This window comes from Periplaneta americana, chromosome 10 (genome assembly GCF_040183065.1).
Source record: "Periplaneta americana isolate PAMFEO1 chromosome 10, P.americana_PAMFEO1_priV1, whole genome shotgun sequence".
Taxonomy (NCBI): domain Eukaryota; kingdom Metazoa; phylum Arthropoda; class Insecta; order Blattodea; family Blattidae; genus Periplaneta; species Periplaneta americana.
The window spans coordinates 40,643,200-40,664,393 of record NC_091126.1 but is presented as its reverse complement, the minus strand read 5'-3'; the positions used below and the strand labels follow the sequence as shown (position 1 = coordinate 40,664,393).

General features: G+C 35.5%; 1 protein-coding gene across 1 annotated transcript in view; it reads right to left on the bottom strand.

The window, feature by feature from the left end:
• The window catches only part of LOC138707358 (cell adhesion molecule Dscam2-like), a 1,214,496-nt gene that overhangs the window by 201,629 nt on the left and 991,673 nt on the right, over window positions 1–21,194 (bottom strand). Inside the window, exon 7 of the mRNA XM_069836640.1 lies at window positions 19,783–19,927. Coding sequence (XP_069692741.1) covers window positions 19,783–19,927 — 145 coding nt within the window. The remainder of the gene's footprint in view (window positions 1–19,782; window positions 19,928–21,194) is intronic.

Here is a 21,194-nt window from a genome sequence, read left to right as displayed (position 1 = left end):
ATTTTTATTTTTAGTGCCTTTTTTAAGTGGTCATGCAGTGTTATGTTTATTTGCTGTATATACATAATGAACAAAAAAAGCGAATACTGACATTTAGGCTAATTAAAACATCGTATAAGGAAATAGCCCAAATTAATTATTGTGTCGAATAAATTTTCAGTGGTTAATTTTCCCTAAATTTTTTTTAGTGCCTTTTTTAAGTGGTCATGCAGTGTTATGTTTATTTGCTGTGTATACATAATGAACAAAAAAGCGAATACTGACATTTAGGCTAATTAAAACATCGTATAAGGAAATAGCTCAAATTAATTATTGTGTGGAAAAAATTTTGAGTGGTTAATTTTCCCTAAATTTTTATTTTTAGTGCCTTTTTAAGTGGTCATGCAGTGTTATGTTTATTTGCTGTGTATACATAATGAACTAAAAAGCGAATACTGACATTCAATTATAACATCGTATAAGGAAATAGCCCAAATTAATTATTATGTGGAATACATTTTCAGTGCTTAATTTCCCCTAAATTTTTATTTTTAGTGCCTTTTTTAAGTGGTCATGCAGTGTTATGTTTATTTGCTGTGTATACATAATGAACAAAAAAGCGAATACTAACATTTAATTAAAACATTGAATAAGGAAATAGCCCAAATTAACTATTATGTGGAATGAATTTACAGTGCTTAATTTTCCCTATATTTTTATATTTAGTGCCTTTTTTAAGTGGTCATGCAGTGTTATGTTTATTTGCTCTGTATACATAATGAACAAAAAAGCGAATACTGACATTTAATTAAAACATCGTATAAGGAAATAGCCCAAATTAATTATTTTGTGGAATACATTTTCAGTGCTTAATTTTCCATAATTTTTTATTTTTAGTGCCTTTTAGGTGCCTGGAATACAATTTTTGGTGCCTTTAGGAGCGTAAAGTACCATTTTTGTTGCCCTTTTAGGATCCTAAAACACCATTTTTAGTGCCTTAACTTCCGATCCCTAGTCATTAGTACAATATATTATTATCAGAAATAAAATATGACGTAACTGGTGTGCAGTAGTAAGAAATAAACATGACAGAAACAAACACTCGGTTATAAATTTCTCGTGGAAATGTGCACTTCGTTGACTAAATGATCTCACATACAGTGCAATGATTAAACGTCAAACTTCAACGCAGTCATTATTGAAATATTGTGCTCTCAGGCAGCTGTGTTTACATCGCTGATGGCATAAATTTATATACGTTCTGACGAAATGTCTTGAGAATACACATGTGCAATACGAAGACTCGTGCAGATCGCTAGAATGCGCAACAACGTTGCCCTGTTCCGCGAGGAGTTACTTACAGACCGTTTGCTTCTTTCGATCTCTCTCAATTTTACTATACGGCACTTGTGAGCCAACTATAAATATATGAGGAGTTTAAACTGATCCCAAAAGTTTAGATCTCTGAAATAATTTTAAAATATATTTACTATTTTCGGTTCTGTGTATATGCAATGTAAGTGAACCCTGAAAAAACAATGCGAATTTAAGAGAGGTTATTTGAATGTTTATACTGGATGTTCAGTTCAAAATGTGTCATGGCTCGCTGTATGTCGTCATGTGGCTAGCCGATAAGCCTAGAGAATTCAATCTTCCTACACTTCCGCAAAGGCGTATTACCTAAATGCGAGAGAAGTTGCCTAGCAAGTACGGCGTTCATTCTGAAGATTACTTACCGATACGTACGGTAACGCCGGTAGTGGCAAGAATGTGAACTGTTTGGAAACACGTACTGAAGTGAGATTTTTTTTTCTTACTGTCGGGATATGGGGAGAGGGTTAAGACGATTATTTACGTATTTGTTGACATTAACTTGGACGGTCAACATGGACACGGAGCATTTGATTTGTGTTGTGGAATGTTGCCGTACGCAATCGATGTTAACAAATACCCTGCGTACGACTTGCCCGCGCAAAACACAGTTCGAAAGAGGTTATGGTAGCACACAGACTTTACAGACCGCCATCTGTTGCTACGACATTCACGTTATACCGTACACGTTCTCAAGTTCAGATTGAACGCTTGATTAATAGGCAACTTCTCTGACATAAAAGCTGAAACTCGCTTCAAGTCGCTGACTCACAACAGTGACGTCATGACACACTTTGGAATGAACACCCAGTAGTTCAGATTTGCATACGTATGGAATAGAAAAGAGATTGAAATGGATAGCTATAGTTCAGGATTTCATACTGATGGAACATCAGAGAAGCGTATATCAACATCTACAGTTCAGATTTTCATATGTATGAAATTTGAGAGGAATTTGTATTACGTCCAAGTTCAGTGTTCCATATGTTTGAAATTAGAAGAAAATTTATGTGACTTTCTATAATTCAGGTTTTCATAAAGGAATTTAAGATAAGTTTATACTAATTTCATAATGTGTAAAGTTCTGAGTTACATGTGTGGTAGATGATAAGATAATGTTATAAGAAAATGTATCCTTCAGTAGACAGTTTTTTTCAGCCAGTGGCAGAACCAATTCCTTTTTCTCTTTCAGCATCATTCTTTCTTCACCCACTATTTCCATCACAGCTCAATTTCATATTCTATCTGTCCATTTCACAAATACCATCCTTCTCCACATCAACATTTCAAATGCTTTTAGTCGCTTCTGTTCACGTCGTCGTTATGTTCATGTCTCTGTTCCACACAATGCCAAATTTCACATCAAGTACTTCACTAGTTTCTTTCTTTGTTCTTTTTCCAGAGGTCAGCAAAAAAATGCTCCTTTCTATTAAAAGCTTCCATGGCCATTGCTATCCTCCTTTTAATTTCTGGGCAGCAGCGCACGTTACTACTTACAGTACAACCCAAGTATTCGAAGCTGCCCACTTGCTCTACTGCCTCATTTAGTATTCGCACGTTTACCTTCTTCATTTTTCTTCCGATAACCATGCTCTTCGTCTTATTTGCATTTATCTTTATCCTATTCTGCTCACAGCTGTCATTTAGCTCCACTAATATATCCCTTAGTATCGTCTCTTCTTCTGCTAACAACGCCATACAATCAGCAAAACTTTATTTGTTTTCCTTCTATCACCTTTCCGATTTTTGAAAACAGTTCTTCACTAAATCCTCCAAGTAGATGTTGAAAAGGGTAGGTGATAAAGGACATCCTTGTCGTACTCCTTTCCCTATTTCACTTCCTTTTGGCTCTGTACCTAGATAATGTGTGAGAATTTTAAAATGATTTCTACCATTATAAACTTTGTATGACATGAGAGGCATTTTAAATAATTTCATAGTTCTGAGCGTCGTTATGTCGGAATTGATGTTTTTTTTATTGGGTTATTTTACGACGCTGTATCAACGTCTAGGTTATTTAGCGTCTGAATGATATGAAGGTGATAATGCCGGTGAAATGAGTCCGGAGTCCAGCACCGAAAGTTACCCAGCATTTGCTCGTATTGGGTTGAGGGAAAACCCCGGAAAAAACCTCAACCAGGTAACTTGCCCCGACCGGGATTCGAACCCGAGCCACCTGGTTTCGCAGCCAGACGCGCTGACCGTTACTCCACAGATGTGGACGGAATTGATGTTGAAAAGGGTATATAATAAAGGGATATTGAAAAGTGTAGGTGATAAAGGGCATTCCTGTCGCACTCCTCTCCCTATTTCGCCTCCTTTTGGACCGTTATAAACTTTGTATGTGCAATATGAGAGGAATTATAAATAATCTTCATAGTTCTGAGCGTCGTTAAGTCAGAATTTTGAAATAATTTTATATATCTACAATTTTCATGTTTTGTTCATTATTATATAGGATGTTTCCGAGATGGTGTTACAAACTTTCAGGGATGATGCCGAAGGGCACATGTATCAATTCGAGATAAGGAATCTTGGTCCGGAAATGATCGAGTCGAAAGTTACAAGTAAAATTAATTGTACGGAAATGAAATAATTTTATTCCTCTGTACACCTTATTTATGTGTATTTATCGGTACATCTTACATATACTGTTTACGTTGTCTACTTACAGTATTCCATTCAGTGCGCTGTCTGAGGGATGGGGACAGGAAACAACACTAAAGAAATGCAGATGTCGTAATGTGTAACGGACATGGTCGGTCCTGATATGCACGTCTGTAGACAGCAGTATATATGTACAAGTTGCAGTGTCCAATCGATCAGTCCTAGTGAAATGGAGGAGTACACGAGAGCGGAATATGTAGACCTGATTTTCGAATACGAATGAGCCAATGGGAACAGTAGACAAGCTCACAAATTGTATCGGCACAAGTACCTACGTAGGAGACATCCAGCCTATACCACCTTTCCACTACTGTTCCAAAGGTTAAGGGAAGGAGAGCACGTGGTGCAAAATTACAATTCCATTTCCACAGAACTATTTTTGCTTATAAATTTAGACTCAGTCATTTCCGGACCATTGTTCCTGATCTCAAATTGATACATGTGCCCTTCGCCATCATCCCTGAAAGTTTGTAACACTACCTCGGAAACACCCTGCAGAAGGGACATGGGAAAAGGTAATATTGATTTATACAGGGACATCATTTTATTTTTACTAACATTTTTAATATTAACCTGGCTATACCTTTGGATCAACACCGTTTGCTACCCCCTTCCACAACTGGAGTTCGATGATACTGGCGTAATATACAAACAAATCACTTTACTAGGTATAGGAGGAAAGAAAAGTAGTTCATCCATTTACGTAAACTAGGAATTATCGCGCCTTTGAGTTTGATCATTTTCATTAGGTTTTTGTTTAATCAAAATACAGTATAGTATTAACAATGAGTGTTTTTACTCACGAACTGAGCTATCCATTCGGACGTATTCATTATGCAGTGTGTATTATACTGTCTACAGCACATTAGAGTAGAGTATAGAGAATAAAGTTAAATTGAAAAATAATCATAATATGGATATTTAAACACATTTTTGAAAATGGTGGCCGTTCATTTCGATATAGGCTTCAGTTGTAATGTGCATATTATCGCACTATAGACTATTGTACATAACCCCAATTACCAGTTTCGTCCTTCGTAACTAGTAACTCATGTCGAAATAATTCTGTACTTATTCTATGAAAGAGTACCTTACGTACTGTAAATTCAATCTTCACTTCTGCCCGATCCGAAAGGATAAAATTACTCAGACATACTATCTACTGTCCGTCCAAGTGGTTATGTCGTAGGGTCGTAGAAAGGGAGGAGATCACGTGACAGTTAATTACTTAAGGAAGGCCCTTTTATTTAAGTTGTTTTAAACAGTTGTTTTAAACAGTTGTATAATATTACGTAGACGTCCAATTCCTAACAGAAATTAATGTTCTCACAAAAGAGCTAAGACAGCCTAGCCACTAGCTGGCGAATGAAAGCTGGTGGGGGAAACCGGGATACGGCGTAGGCAAATGGACGACAGTACCTGTGCGAAAATAATTCAATATTGAAAGCTCTTTCGTCACTGGAAAACGCGAACATATTTTTGGAACGTACTGTTTACTATGACCGCAAGGTTACTATGACTGTATATGCGGTCTTGGATCTTTGTGCAGGACGGTTGAACTTCATTAGTAGAAGGGGTGGGAGTGAAGTACATACAAAAACTGAGGTACAATAAAAATTGAAGTAAAAATAAAATGATGTCCCTGTACATCTCAAAGCTCTGCCTATTCAATATGAGGAGAAAAGAAGCACATTTTAACAGATGTTATCAATGTGCGTATTGAATGTTAGAAACTATTAAACGCATCCAAAAATGATATTTTGAGAAATATATTCCTGCAACTGATAATTGTATCACGACTTTCTTAGATGCCATCTATAAATGAAAGTATTTTCCACCTGCGAAGCCTAACTAGTCATTTGTGATGCACACCACACACACTGCTGTAGTATTCCATTTCCATCCAGTCTTACGTCGAGGGTTTCGAGTATCAATTTACTGTTGCTTCCCTGACTAATTATCCAATCTTAGAATACGCTGCAAGTACAACTTGGTCCTAAGTTTCCACAGAAACAAATTAAGTATAGAAATTGAGGCAGTAAGAGCAAATTACCTAGCTTTTTACAATCTAAAGTGGACTGGTAGCGAAGAAGAATTCCAAAGGATGCTTCACAGACTTAAAACAATATCATTAATTTCAGTATTAACCACTCAATATGCATTTACCACAATATTACATAATTATAGTAGAGAAGAGAAGGCATTCAATTTCTCTTACCTTAAACGAAATTTAGAGAATTAAAAGACGAAACAATGTTGTATAACATAATGGCTATACTTATAAAAATATACAGGGACATGATTTTAATTTTACTTCAACTTTTATTGTACCTGAGTTTTTGAATGTACTTCACTCCCACCCCTTCTACTAACGAAGCTCCAACTGTCCTCCACACAGAACCAAGGGCGCAGTACTGAGTTAGTGATTATAGTACGTTTCAGAAATATGTTCGCGTTTTCCAGTGACGAAAACTTCCAATATTGAATCATATTTTCGCACAGGTACTGTCCGTTTGCCTACGTCGCATCCCGATTTCCCCCACCTGCTTCTGCTCGCTCCACTGTAAAGACTAGTGGCTGGGCTTTCTTAGCTTTTTTCTGGAAACATTAATTTCTGATAGGAATTAATTGGACGTCTACGTAATATTGTGCAACTGTTTAAAATAACTTAAATAAAAGGGCCTCGTTAAGTAATTAACTTTCACGTGATTCCCCCTCTTTCTACGATCCTGCGACATAACCACTTGGACGGACAGTAGATAGCATGTCTGAGTAATTTTATCTGTGCGGGTCGGGCAGAAGTGAAGACTGAATTTACAGTACGTAAGGTACTCTTTTATAGAGCAGGTACAGAATTATTTCAACATGAGTTACTAAGTATGAAGGACGAAAGTGGTAATTGGAATTAGATGCAATAGTCTATAGTGCGATAATAGGCACAAAACAAACAAAAATTTGTTTAAATATCCATATTATGATTATTTTTCATTTTAACTTCATTCTCTATATCGTACGCTAATGTGCTGTAGACAGTATAATATACACTGCATAATGAATACGTTCGCATGGATAACTCAGTTCGTGAGTAAAAACACTTATTTTTAATACTGTACTGTATTTTGATTAAACAAAACCTAATGAAAATTATCACACTCAACATCGCAATATTTCCAACTTTACGTAAATGGATGAACTACTTTTCTTCCCTCCTGTACCTAGTAAAGTGATTTGTTTGTATTTTCCACCAGTATCATCGAACTCCAATCGTGGAAGGAGGTAGCAAACGGTGTTTCCGGGTCTCAATCATTAATCCAAAGATATAGCCAGGTTAATATTAAAAATTTTAGTAAAAATAAAATGATGTCCCTGTATTTATCACTGTCATTGACTAGATCGCGTTCCACGGAATATCTACGTTATACAAAATACCGAAATAAATTTCCTTATATCTATAGCCGGATTAGAAGAAAAAAGAATAATTAAAAGGATAAAATATGAGGGCCCAAGTACAACCACGATGGTTATGATACAAAGCAATTAGAGAATTTTAACGACAAAAAGTGTATACGCTGTATCAACTAAGAGGTTACTTAGCGTCCATGGGATTGGTGATAACGAGATAGTATTTGGCGAGATGAGGCCTAGGATTCGCCATGGATTAGGCCTACCTGCCATTTACCTTACGTCTGGGGAAAACCTTGGAAAAAACCAGCCAAATAATCAGCCCAAGCTGGAATCGAACTCACGCCCGACTGAAGAAAGTTGGAAGAAATAACAAAAGAAATAACGAAATGATCAGATCAGGGACGGACCGATGTAGTCCAAAGTGTGGATTAATAAACGAAAATCACTCGACAAAGGCGAAATCAAAGTTTCACAAGCCACTTGCAATTTTAATTTAATCTAATCAGTCCATCATTTTGAACGGGTTGGGTATCGGCGTCCTTCTTTGAATTGACAATGCTGCGAGGTTCTTTCGCAGCAAACTTGACATGAGGCTGATCTAATTCTCTCATTTTCAATGCGGATCATTTGAATGCATGTTCCTGAGTGTTCGTTGCAATCAATCAACTTGACGCAGTTTATCGCCTCTCTCAAGTCGGGGAGCGGCATTCCTTAGCGACGTAAATCCGGGGCTCTTATTTCAAGATTGGACGCCCGCTTCGTTCTGAAATGCATACCGTGCTCTGAGTGAAGTAGTCCAGACAGTTGACAGTCTATCGCTAAAAGACTGGAGTTGTATTCTCGGTAGCTACTTCTACATGTGTGAAGAACAAAACTGCTGACATGTCATTGTGGACTGGTGAGGTTTTCACTGCTATTATTAACAATCCGGCTTGCTGCGATTCCACAATTATAACAGCATATAATCTCAGTAAAGCAAAAATTTCGTAAAGTTAACGCGAAGGGCGGGCTGTAAGACAGCTAGGCGACAGAAAAGCAGACACACGGAGAGATACATTATTTATTTATTTATTTACTTCTTTTTTCTTTATTTATTTATATATTTAACTAGCTGTCTTTTTCTTTCTTTCTTTCTTTCTTTCTTTCTTTCTCCCTTTTCTCTTTGTTTGTTTGATTCTTTCTTTCCTTCTTTCTTTCTTTCTCTCTATATTTATTTATTTATACTGGCAGAGTTTAGACCAGCCGTGGCGAAAATGTGATCGTGCGCCGAGCCAATGTGTAACCTGCAACGTGCATAGCACCTATGGAGGGAAAGTCAAGCAGCTGTATGACTTATTAACGGATTTTAATTTTCCTAAAGTCAAGCACTTAAATAATAGTACATTATGCAACGAGCCTATAATGAAGGTAATTAAGAAGTGAGTATGGATATTTATGAAACGAGCGCAAGCGGGTTTCATAATTTTCATACGGGCTTCTTAATTACCATTATAGGCGAGTTTCATACGACTTTTTATGCTCGACCATATATCTAACTTGATATTATTAATTTTCTTTCTATCTGACCTTGACCAATGTCCCGTATGTTGTGAGATATGCGCAGACGCGAAAGTATTGATTTTTTCCGAGGAACAGATGTCCATATTGACCTTGCTAGGCCATAAAAACCTACAGAGATAACATTCAAATTAAATTAGACATTGAAAAACGAGATGACAAATTTAATTTATTTGAATATTATTTACAATTAACGCTAATTATTATAGTAACAGAACATAACCTTCTGCGACAGTATTGGATTTCCAGCCTCCGCGACTTTTCGCTAATTCTTTTTCGATTGCATATCAGAGAATAATCGATACTTGCGGTTTTATAACGGTAAAAAGCTGACCTGTCATTGGCTGAACAGTTGTAACCTGAGTCGTCATTGGCTGAAAGACCTGACCTTTAATGAGTAGGTGTACTTTAATGACATATATTAAAAGTCTGCTACCAGGTGTATAATTAGTACATTTCGGCATGGTCGAGCATAAAATTTTATACAGTACAAGGTTAGAAACTAATGTTTAGTACGTGTAACGAAGAAAGAAATGAATAAGAAAACATAGTACACATTATCACAACCTAAAATTAACTGTCTTCAGAATGTCTCTGCGACAGTTTCAAAATCAGGAATTATGTCACTTACTGCCAGTCGTAGTTGATCACGAAGGTATTTATCTATCAGTCTTAATCTAAATTAGGTTTTTACTATTTTCATTGTTGAAAATAATTTTTCACAAACGTAAGTTGTAGCGAACATGGCTTCAACAGAGCAAGCGAAAGAACGAAACTTTGGATATTTATTTTTGGCAAAGATTTGAAAAGCTCAACATTTGTCAAGTCCTTACATCTAGCTTTCATTGTAAAATTAGGGCTACATTGTAAATCTGTGAGTTTAAATTGAAGACCTAACCGTATTATTCGTACATCTGCTGAAAAAGGATCGAAGAAATAATAATAATAATAATAATAATAATAATAATAATAATAATAATATTTAACTTTTAATGTTTCATGAGTAACATGTAGTATAACGCTGTTTTATGTTGTACAGCAAAAAATTGCGTCCTCCCATCCTTCTTGAAACTTTCGTTTTTGTAGAGGTACATTGTTTCGAGAGAGACATTGCGACGATACGTCACTCGCAGGTCAGAGACAAATACAAATGGAACGGAGTTTGACTCCAGTGAGTGAGAGGGTGAGGGTTAGGGGAAATAGAAAGCAAGAGCCATGCACAGCTATCATTGCGAGCCACAATGTGCTCGTGAGTCGCAATTTCGCCACGGCTGGATTAGACCAAAGGGCCTTCTCTTACACTCTACAACAGGGATGTCAAAGCAAGCGCATTTTACTGACCTTGACGTCGTGCGCGGGCATCAAGCGCTAAGTATGGAAAGAGGCAGGGTTGTGTATATGAATAAGCAGCCTGTTGGATTAAGAAAACAGTGGTGCACAAACTTCAAACGGAACGTGAAATTTGATTTCGTTATTTTTATATGGCTTCTTTCTGTTTCATATTATCTATATTGTCTGGTAAACAAAAGTACTAATACCAATTTCTTAATTTTGCAGTTGTGTTTTAAATGTTAATAACATAATAAAGAGTTAAGAAGGAATATTCACATAAATTCCATAGTGGTGCAACTATACTGTACTAAATGAATGAAACACATAATTCATAAAGAAAGTGATATCCCCCCCAAAAGAGAGAGAGAGAGAGAGAGAGAGAGAGAGAGATTGCGTATGACATGATAAGTTGGAATTGATATTGATGGTACCTTTAGCCTTATAAAAGTAATCAATAAACTAATCAAAACAATATTACAGTACAAAGCAAAGTTACCTAGGTGCTGTATATGTTTTAAGTGTAACTAATATTCCATAACAATACTCTCATTACATTATGCTTTTAAGGTGATATTGGTGAGCAACTTCCTATCATCAGAATATTAAATTATTTTCTCGAAATGTGCTGAAGCTATAGTGCTGACATTTTTGCAACACATGGGCACGTATCTTTTGCTTATGATGTAGCAGTAGTTGCTTAGTTAATTCATTTCCTTACAAACAATTTCCATTCGAATATTTTAAAAAATTTCAATACACTATCTTCAGTAATACGTATTTACGGTATATTAGATTTACGAAAACATTCCGTAAAGCTACAAAACAAATAGGCCTATATCTGAAAATTTCACTTTTCTAAAAAAAAAAAAAAGGTTGAGAAAAGTATTTCTTTCGAATAAATAAAATCAAACTTGTGAAAAATGAGCATTAAAATTAAAACTTACATACTTATAATGCACTTATACTTCTCAGAAAAATCTAAAAATTAAAATGGATACAGTTTTAATAAGTTCTCTTGCCTTTATGTATTGAATCAGTGCTGGCCATCCCTGAATACAGCTCGACCAACCTGCATATACTACCTCTTTCGTCTGTCTCTTTACTTTCCGCTGTAAAGCGCTCAGGCTCTCCTGAGGTCTAAAGCGCGCGCTTGCTCCTATGGGCATCAGTTGACATGACTGCTCTACCAGGTCGCAAAGTACACAAGCAGTGAAACAACAAAAATTGAAAGAACAGAATACTAACATATTACAGAAAAAAATAAAATAAGAGTTGACATTGCACAAAATGAAAATAATACCGTGGACTAATAAAAAAAAAGTAAAACACGTGTCTAAAGACTATAATATACCACAAGCAACTCAACTAGTACAAATATTTAACAAGGAAAACGTAAGGATGAATACAACAAATGTAATGTAATATGATAATAAAAACAATAAAATTAAAATCTAAATTTAAATGAAAATCAGAATAAAAAGGTTATGATAATAAATTCATCTGGTGGTCAAGAGAGTTCAGTGTTGGTGAACAGGAAAGGAAGAAAAAGATATTATTTACAAAACTGTCGCAGAGAAAAGGGAACCTGGATTGAAAAACTACAATTTTAGTATATTTTTGAAACTGGATAATGTCTGACAGTCTCTGACATGCTGTGGTAGAGAGTTCCAGATATGAGCTGCAGAGACGGTGAAAGATGAAGAATAAACGGATGTTTTGTGTTCGGGATTGGTAAGTGTGATATGGTATTGTGAGAGAGTATCTATTACGTGATATGAGGACAAATGTTGAAAACGAGAAGCTAAATAGCTAGGGTTAGATTATATAGATTACGACAGATTTAGATGTATTAGAATAGATTTAGAAAGACTAGGATAGATTTAGATAGATTAGAGAAGATGTATTAGATAGGAATAGATTAGGTAGGCTTAGATTAGTTTAGTTGATATAGACTAAAACGAACAAGTGCCATGTTACCGAAAATACTCATTGAAAATTAGTAAACAATGACATATTTTTTTTTTAAATTTTAGCGCAAATGTAAAAGTTGGATCCCAATGAGTTGACCTATGTCTAATCTTAATGGTCCGTTCCGCCAAGCACGTAATGAAGCGTAAACTATGTAATCCATTTGCAATGGTCTATAGGCACCAACTTTTATATATGTGGGAAAGTACTATAAAAATATTTTGTCATATAAATAAATTAAGAATCTCTCTTAATAATAATAATAGTAATAATAATAATAATAATAATAATAATAATAATAATAATTATTATTATTATTATTATTATTATTATACCACCAGTTACAATAGCAAACACTGGATCATACCAGATGTATTTTGCCTATCCCGCGAAATGTCTGTTTGACATAGGGTAGACCAGGTACTTGTAAACAGGGGATAATTGTAAACAAATTCTGTGAGAAATACAAAATTGTCAATATAAAAATGTTAATTCGGGGAATATTTAAATTAACATGTTGGGTAACCTACAAACAGTTTGGCGCCAAATAGGACTAACTGCTTAGTTGTGAACGAATGTTTTGTAAGAGTCTACAAAAAAAAAAATTGAGAAAGAATTTTGCTTCACCTTCATTTTTGGCATTGTAAGTAAACATACAGTGCTATTTTTTAAAGAATATGTTGTTTTTATGAGTAATGTAAAATTGTTAACATTTATCACAATGGTTTTGAGATCACCCATAGCATCAGTTCATTAAATTATGACGTGTTTACATTTGCCCCAAAGTTTTAATTGCTTGTGGTAATTGTAAACAGTTTTACCATGGTTACATTTCGTACTTTTCAGTAATCAAAGAGACCCCCACCCAACTACAATGTAGGGGATTTAGAGAAGATAATAACTACAGTTATCGTGAAGCTCAGGAGAGGTACTGAGTTTTTTTTATCGTCATATATCATAGGTTAAAGGGACGAAATGTACCTGTGACCAAAATTGGAGTTAGAAGGAGTACTGCTCTTTCTACTAAAACAGAGCAAAGAATGTTCAGTGTCTGATAGCTCGTGCGAAAATTAGTGTTTACAATTAACCCCCTCTCAAAGGGATAAATGTAAATACGTAGGGTAAATATAAACTAGCAATTAAAAGATGAAAGAAAGTCAAACTATTATTTTAAACTCATTTTCAGGGAAAAATAAAGGTCTAAAAATAACATAATGTTTCTTTGTCATGCTTACCGTTACTGAGGGTTGTGTAATGTTGAAATATATTTGAAATCAGTGAAAAGTGTTTACAATTACCCTGGTCTACTCTAATTTACATTTCGCTTTTGATGTCGTGGAATCACCGTCGACATACTACACCGCGTTGTAATTATCACGAAGTCTCGCCCCCAGGCATGTTTGGAAATCGGTGAGTGTCATATTGAACACATATTATGATTAGGGACCGGATTTTTATCTAATTACATATTATATTCCTTTCAACCTAACCGTATATAAATAGCAAATCTTTGCGAATCTTGTAATTACCATTAATATATTAAAATTTAATACTACATATTTTTACATATTTACCCCACATTACATATTATGGCTTGGTATTACATAAATCTACATATTTAGGGGTTTTAATCATTTTTAATTCTTTAAAAGGAAAAAGAAAACTTCTGCTGGGGAAGTTTACAATTTGAAATACACAGATTTAAAAAAGCCTTTTATCTACTCGAGAAAGGATATATTTCAGGACGAAACATAACATCTTAGTTCCAGGACGTAAAAGAGGCACTCACCCCTTACCGCCCATGGAACAAAAGGCAACCTTTCTCATACAACTATTTTGTATTCTAAAAATCAAGAAGGGAATAATCTCATACGCATCAGCGGACGACATAGTACTAGGGTCTAAAGACCTTACAAAGTTACAAGAAACAATATACATCATGGTAAAATGGTGCAATGAAAACAAATTTGATATAATTGTGGACAAGACAGAAATGATGATACTCACAAGGGAAGGGTTTCGGCTCGAACAGGAATTAAAAAAAAAATTATACATAGGCTTACCTCACAAAGGTGATGAAGACCGTAAAAGCATTCATTTGTGTAACTCTCCGTTTGGTTGGTATTGGTCAACATACTTCTTTAAAAATGTACATGAGGATTCTCTATAAAATGCATGAAACAGCATGGAGCAGAGCAATAAGCACAACACACAGAACCAACACCTGAACAGTCTTCTGAACCACACTCCAGTGCTCAAAAATCTAATGTCACCTGAATTACATTTTTGAAGTCCGAGACTTTTTCAGGATTCACGTAACCAGCTGACTGCCAGAAATACTGAAGCGTAGGGCAGTATACTGGAGCAGACAACTGGTTATGAACAACAGAGTGCATGTTCATTATAAACACTCGATTTTCCAAGTTAAGTTCTGGATTCTCAGCAAGAGTCTTTATGTAATCTGTTATCCTCCGAGTATATACTGTATTTTGTATTGTCTAAGGAAATAGATATCCGGAGGTTGGAAATATTTAGTTTTTTTTTTAGGTGGAATGATCATACATTCCATGTCTTAGCTTTGGAATAATTCATTTATTAAGGTTGTGTCCTTGTGCGCATTCAATGACTCACACAACAATGTACATTTTTGATTAGCTGCAATAATTTCGGACAGAACGTTGGAGAAAAATGTTCTTAAATGTGCTTTAAACATTTTATCACTCGCACTAGCTTCTAGGCTACACTAGGCTTACGGGTAAGATGTCCCATCCCCTTAACTTGTGCAGTGCTCTCCCCACCCCTCAACTTGTACAGTGCTCTAATAGACAAACCACACATTACACAAACGAATGCTTTTGGGAGCTTTACAGAGATGTAAAGATGGGCGTGTATACAAATTCTGGATACGAAATTCCTGTTCGAGCCGAAACCCTTCCCTTGTCAGAAACGGCGGAAGAGCACCAGAAACAGTAGAAATCGCCATGAAGAAAGAAAATTAAAAATTGTACCAGACTACAAATATCTAGGCTTAACAATACAAACCAGCGCAGATATTGATATTAAATAGTTTCATGATTTTACATATTTTGGTACATATTCAGCTTATTTTTCTTACATAAATATGTACATATTTCACACCTTGATATTACATAAAAATCCGGTCCCTAGTTATGATTTAGTCTATGATGTGGGACTTGTCGGACATCCTGTACTGCACCTTTATGCGAGATCGTGCGTATTTGCTTGGTTTCCGCACAAAACCAATCCGCGGAAAGTCTAAAATTCCACATTCAGTATTCCCAACCTAACACACATAACAATTTCCCTCTTCTTACCGCTTAAGTGACATATTGATTTTACTGCTTTAGGCTTTTAACTTATTATTTTTAGAGACTTTCAATATAGTAATGATTATAAGTTGGAAACTTACCACTGCAATTTCACCTAAATTGCACTGTTAATTATTGTTTTTAAATATTTGCAAAAATTAAGTAAACTCTACAACTCCACTAAATTTACTGCATTCGTGATGCAAGTAACATGAAGGAAGCCGTGAAAAAGTCAACAAACTTGCCGATGTTATTACTGCAATATGTTATATAAATAATATTGTTAAAATGAAAAATAAATCATTACATAGCCTTACCGTTTGTTTTAAGTTCGCATTTATAGACTGGGGGAAAAAAAGACAGACGTATATCACGGCCTGCTGGAGTATAGTAAAAACAGAAAACATTTTAAAGCAACAATGTTGAAGATAGATAATTTTGTTTTGCAAATTTGCCGTCATTGAACAGAAACCAAGATGGAGATTTCATTGCAACTAATTAAAAATTCCTCTTTCAGGTATGTTATAAACGATCTTCGCACAAAATAATGTACGATACACGAGCGGTATGTTTTTTTTTTTCAATTCTCGGAAATTAAAAGAGCTGAACTACGTTTCGCTTTTTCAAACTTTTCCTCGAACATGAAAACTTCAACGTACCGCTCTTGTAACGCATATTACTATTACGTGAATGATGTGAGCGGGATTCGAATGTAGACCGTGGGTCGCTAGCATAGTCAAAGATATTCGCAGTAAGATGGAGCACGCCATTATGCATTACCCTTATTACTCTTTCAATATCGGATTTCTTGAGGGATAGGAAGAATCGTTAGCTGGGGTCGCGTCCTCCACGTCTCACAATGGACCGCGCCGCCGGCAGTCGAGGCACAAACAGCCCCCACAGAGACAGATGAGTACCCACACAGCAATAGAAAGGGAGACGATTTTAATCGTGTTGACGACAAGAGAGATGTTTGAATACATCTCACTCATCGCCGTCCGATAGAATAAGGCCACGCGATTCCCTCGTTAATTCAACAGACCGATATAGTAAATATTAGACTCAAAGTCGTCTTCTGCGTTCAAACGATTACTGTTCATTCGCTCACAGAAATAATATGGGGTGGGGTTTGTAGTACTGTCACACTCAAGGACGCTGTGAATCAGAGTGCTGCATTGGAGTCGAGTGTCGCACCCTCGAGTGAGATACGATCAGTCGTGATACGCTCGTAATAAATAGAAGCACAGTACAAGGTCATCTCACCGACATGTCTTATCTTGTATGGAAGGCGACAGATAACATACACATATGTTTTGCCCACACGGTAAAAATAAGGCTTTATTTTCTGCGTTTATGACAAACGTTTAATGGAACAGTCAATGGAACGTACCAAAAGAGGAACATGAAGTTATAAATAAAATAGTATGAAAAACTTCGATATACAGTTACTATTGCTAATTAATAATCATTCAATATTTGATTTACCACATATATAATATGATAGGTCCATACATAGTGTTCCGCCTATATACTGCGACAATGTATAAACGTTTTACAAAATATTTTTGATATAGCAGTAGATTAATAACAATATTAGTACAGAGATAACGTCACAGAAAATATAATAAAACGAATAATCATGCTCCACAACTGTTACAGACGCAAGGATTGATACACTAATTATTATTATTATTATTATTATTATTATTATTATTATTACTAGAAAACTTGATACAGTTCTTGGATTATCGTGATTGTGTTCTCCGTTTATAATAATTACATTTACATCCAATAACATCTACCAGATGTGGCAAAAACAAAATCACTCCTGTGTGGAAAAAAAAAATTACCTACAACATTTATATTACATTTTAAAGCAAGTTTTGTAGTTATACTATGGAGAGGTTAGTTAAACACTGCAAAGATTTGAAATGACAAACATCTATGATGTTACTACACAGTTCATCACTGTAACAAGAACGAATGTCTAACGCTCGGCTTATACCGTTCGAGGATTTATCGCTCGCATTACAATTGGTATCACCAAGAGCGAAACATACACAATGAAATTACAAACATTACAGCTTGACGGTACTTTTCTCTATATCTTCTTGAAAATGATTTATTAATTAAATAATAATGCATCTGCTTAGAGAAATTAAAAGGCGTCAACAATTACTGTTTTAGATGTATGCATTTTGAGTTCAAAATGTAAACGTTACAATAGAATGTAAGTACGGGTACTTATTTGCTCTTCTATTTAGTCAGTAATTGTAAATTTATTCTATTCTTGCATTTCTTTACACACTAGATTTCATATTATGCATTACACTTATTTCCTTTGTTGTTACCGGTGTCCATATGTTCATATATATATAAACGATATAAGGCCGAGCATCCGACCGAATATTCAGCCTTCAACCGGTTGCACCTGATGTTTTGCAGGCTAGACAAGACACTGACTTTTCTGAGTACACAAACGGAGTAACAATTGAAGGAAATTTACCATGTGTAATTAAATAAGAATGTACTTGCTTAATATAGGCCTACAATTGATTGAAAACTTTATTACACTAATATATATATATATATATATATATATATATATATATATATATATATATATATATATATAATTGCGTCCTTGCAAAGGCTCTTGGAACTCCTGCATGGCTCAACGTGGCCTTGATGGATGCTCTCTGAATGAAAACCGGTTGTAAGCCATATTCTGCAGCTCTCTAGTAGATACCTTTTAAATTAAATTTGATTACATTTAGAGAGAGGACACTACGATCCAGCACTACGATCTCATAAGATTTATTGCGCTAACCTTCGAGCTACACTCATTTCCAACGTCCTTTACCGTCCACCCACAAAGAGTGAGAAACAACTCGAATATTCGTTAAACCGAACACAGAGACACTCCGCGAGACGGAAGAGCTTTGTATACTGACTACAGCGCCAAGCGACAATAACAATATATAATTTATATTTTTCATAACCGCTTGTGCAGAATTCTATACTTTTTTTTTTTTAAAGATAGGATATAACAGTTAAGCGGCCGAGCTTGGAACTACAGTGCTATGTTGCCAATATGGACTACCATGCTGCCAGATGATGGAAGCTAGCAATTGACGTTAAGATGCCTGACGTTAGAAAAATTCATTGACAATTGACGCGAAGGTAAGAAAACAATACAAAAATCGACAGAGAATCAAACACGAAACGTACCAATGCTAACATTGTGTGCACAATAAATCTCGCCAAGAGAGCAATTAAGCACTTGCCACGTGAGAACGGTAAGTTTGGCAACTCAACCGTTAACATAGCAACAGGCCTACCACGCTATGCGATATATAGTTGTTTTTCCGATCGCAACGCTCCTGACATGACCCATCTTTCAAAAAACAAGTATAGTATTCACAGCAGAGGTCTGCATTGGACGTTTTCGCTCGAGCGCCAAGTAGTTCATAGCATAATCCGATAGGTAGCGCACATGCATGATGGGTAAAATTGTCACGAGCGATGGCAACATAAAGATGAGATATGGTAAATAAGCAAGACATTGTTATTGTTAACACTATATTATTATTATTATTATTATTATTATTATTATTGTTATTATTATTATTATTATTATTATTTCAGTCCGTAGCGTTGTGATTTTACCCTCTTTGGTGATATCTGGTACCGATATTAGTTGGCAACACTGAAGAGATGGTCAAATTAGACTTTTAGGAACTACTCTTACGTGATCCTCACTATACGTTGCCACTATTGTCGGCTGGGGAACACGATACAACTAGTTAATATATGTAAACAAAACGCACGGACCAAGATTGTCTATCCTGATACACCTACTTTGTTATAATCTTAGTAGGAAATGCTATATACAAGGCAATTCTAAATGACCGAAATTGTACATATCTATTATAAAGGGTCATGCTGATGATTAGGCCAGAATAGCCATTGCGTGGCCTTGTAATTATTGTCTGTAATTGTTGAAACAACTATTAAGTAATAGCCACTATGAAAATAAATGAAAATTATATGGAATGCATGGACATTTGCGGGAAAACGAGTTACTGCAGGATGCGAGAGCAGCGAGCAGGACAGTTATGAAGAGAGAGGACGTCTGACAACTCTGGAGATGCACTACAAAAGCCGTACATACCTTTCGTTGTGAGGGAGGGCGAAGCCGTCCAGTGTCCAGGAGATACGGGGCGTGGGGTTGCCAGACGCGCTACACTTGAGCGAAACGGACGACCCAGGCTGCAGAGTCTGCTCGATGAACTTGTACGCCAGCTGCGGGTACACCTCTGAAAACACAAACTGCGTCATGCTTAATTCAGCCATATACTGTGTGTGCATACAAGTATTTTATAGTCTTATATTTGAAAAATATTTACAAAATAAAAAAAAATATTTGCACCTTTTGCGAGTGCATAATATAATATAATATAATATAATATAATATTATATATATATATTATTAGTACATTATGCAACGAGCCTATAATGGTAGTAATTAAGACGCGAGTATGTTTATGAAACGAGCGCAAGCGAGTTTCATAATTTTAATACGAGCGTCTTAATTACCATTATAGGCAAGTTTCATACGACTTTTTATGCTTGACCATATTTCTAACTTGAAATTATTCAGAAGTATTCACTTCATTCGCATCTGACTGAAGATCGGAAGTGACCTTGTGCATAGCTCGTTAATTGTGAGATGTGCGCAGACGCGAAAGTATTGATTTTTTCCGAGGAACAATAATGTCATTGACCTTGATATAATTTAGAGAATAACATGAACTAATTTTGATATAACCTGGAAATTGATTTAGGATTGAAAAACGAGATGACAAATTGAATTTATTTGAATATTATTTACAATTAACGCTAATTATTATAGTAACAGAACATAATCTTCTGCGACAGTATTGGATTTCCAGCCTCCGTGACGTTTCGCTAGTTGTCTTTCTATTGCATATCCGAGAATAATCGATACTTCCGCTTTCATATTGCTACAATTGTGTTTTCTTATTGGTGGAACGCCTGAACGTTAGTGAATAAGTGTACTTTAATGAGGTCCATTAAAGGACTGCTATCAAGTGTATAATTACTACATTTAGGCATGGTCAAGCATAAAATATAATATAATATAATATAATATAATATAATATAACCAGAAAAGTGAGAGAAATAGCAGAGACTTCTGTAGTGTAAGAAATCAGTCCAAGAGAATGTAGGTCGCCAGCTGAAGAAGAAAGAAGAGTCCAGGAAAGAAGATTGGTGGGGAAAGGAGGGTTAGTGGCGAAAATGGGAAATATTGATAATGTAAATAGATCAGATAGTGAGAAACAAACGTGTAGTAATAAAGAAAAGGCAATATGTAATCTAAGAACATGGTGTGTCAGTGAGGAAAAAAAATAGCAGAGGAATCTGAACAGTGAAATTGCGGGAAGAATTGATTAATTGTAAAAGTTCATGGTGTTTATATTTAATAAGAAGGTAAGAATAGTGCGAAATATTAGGAATTAAAGAGTAAGGTGAGCTAGGAGTAGGGATTAGCCATGATACATG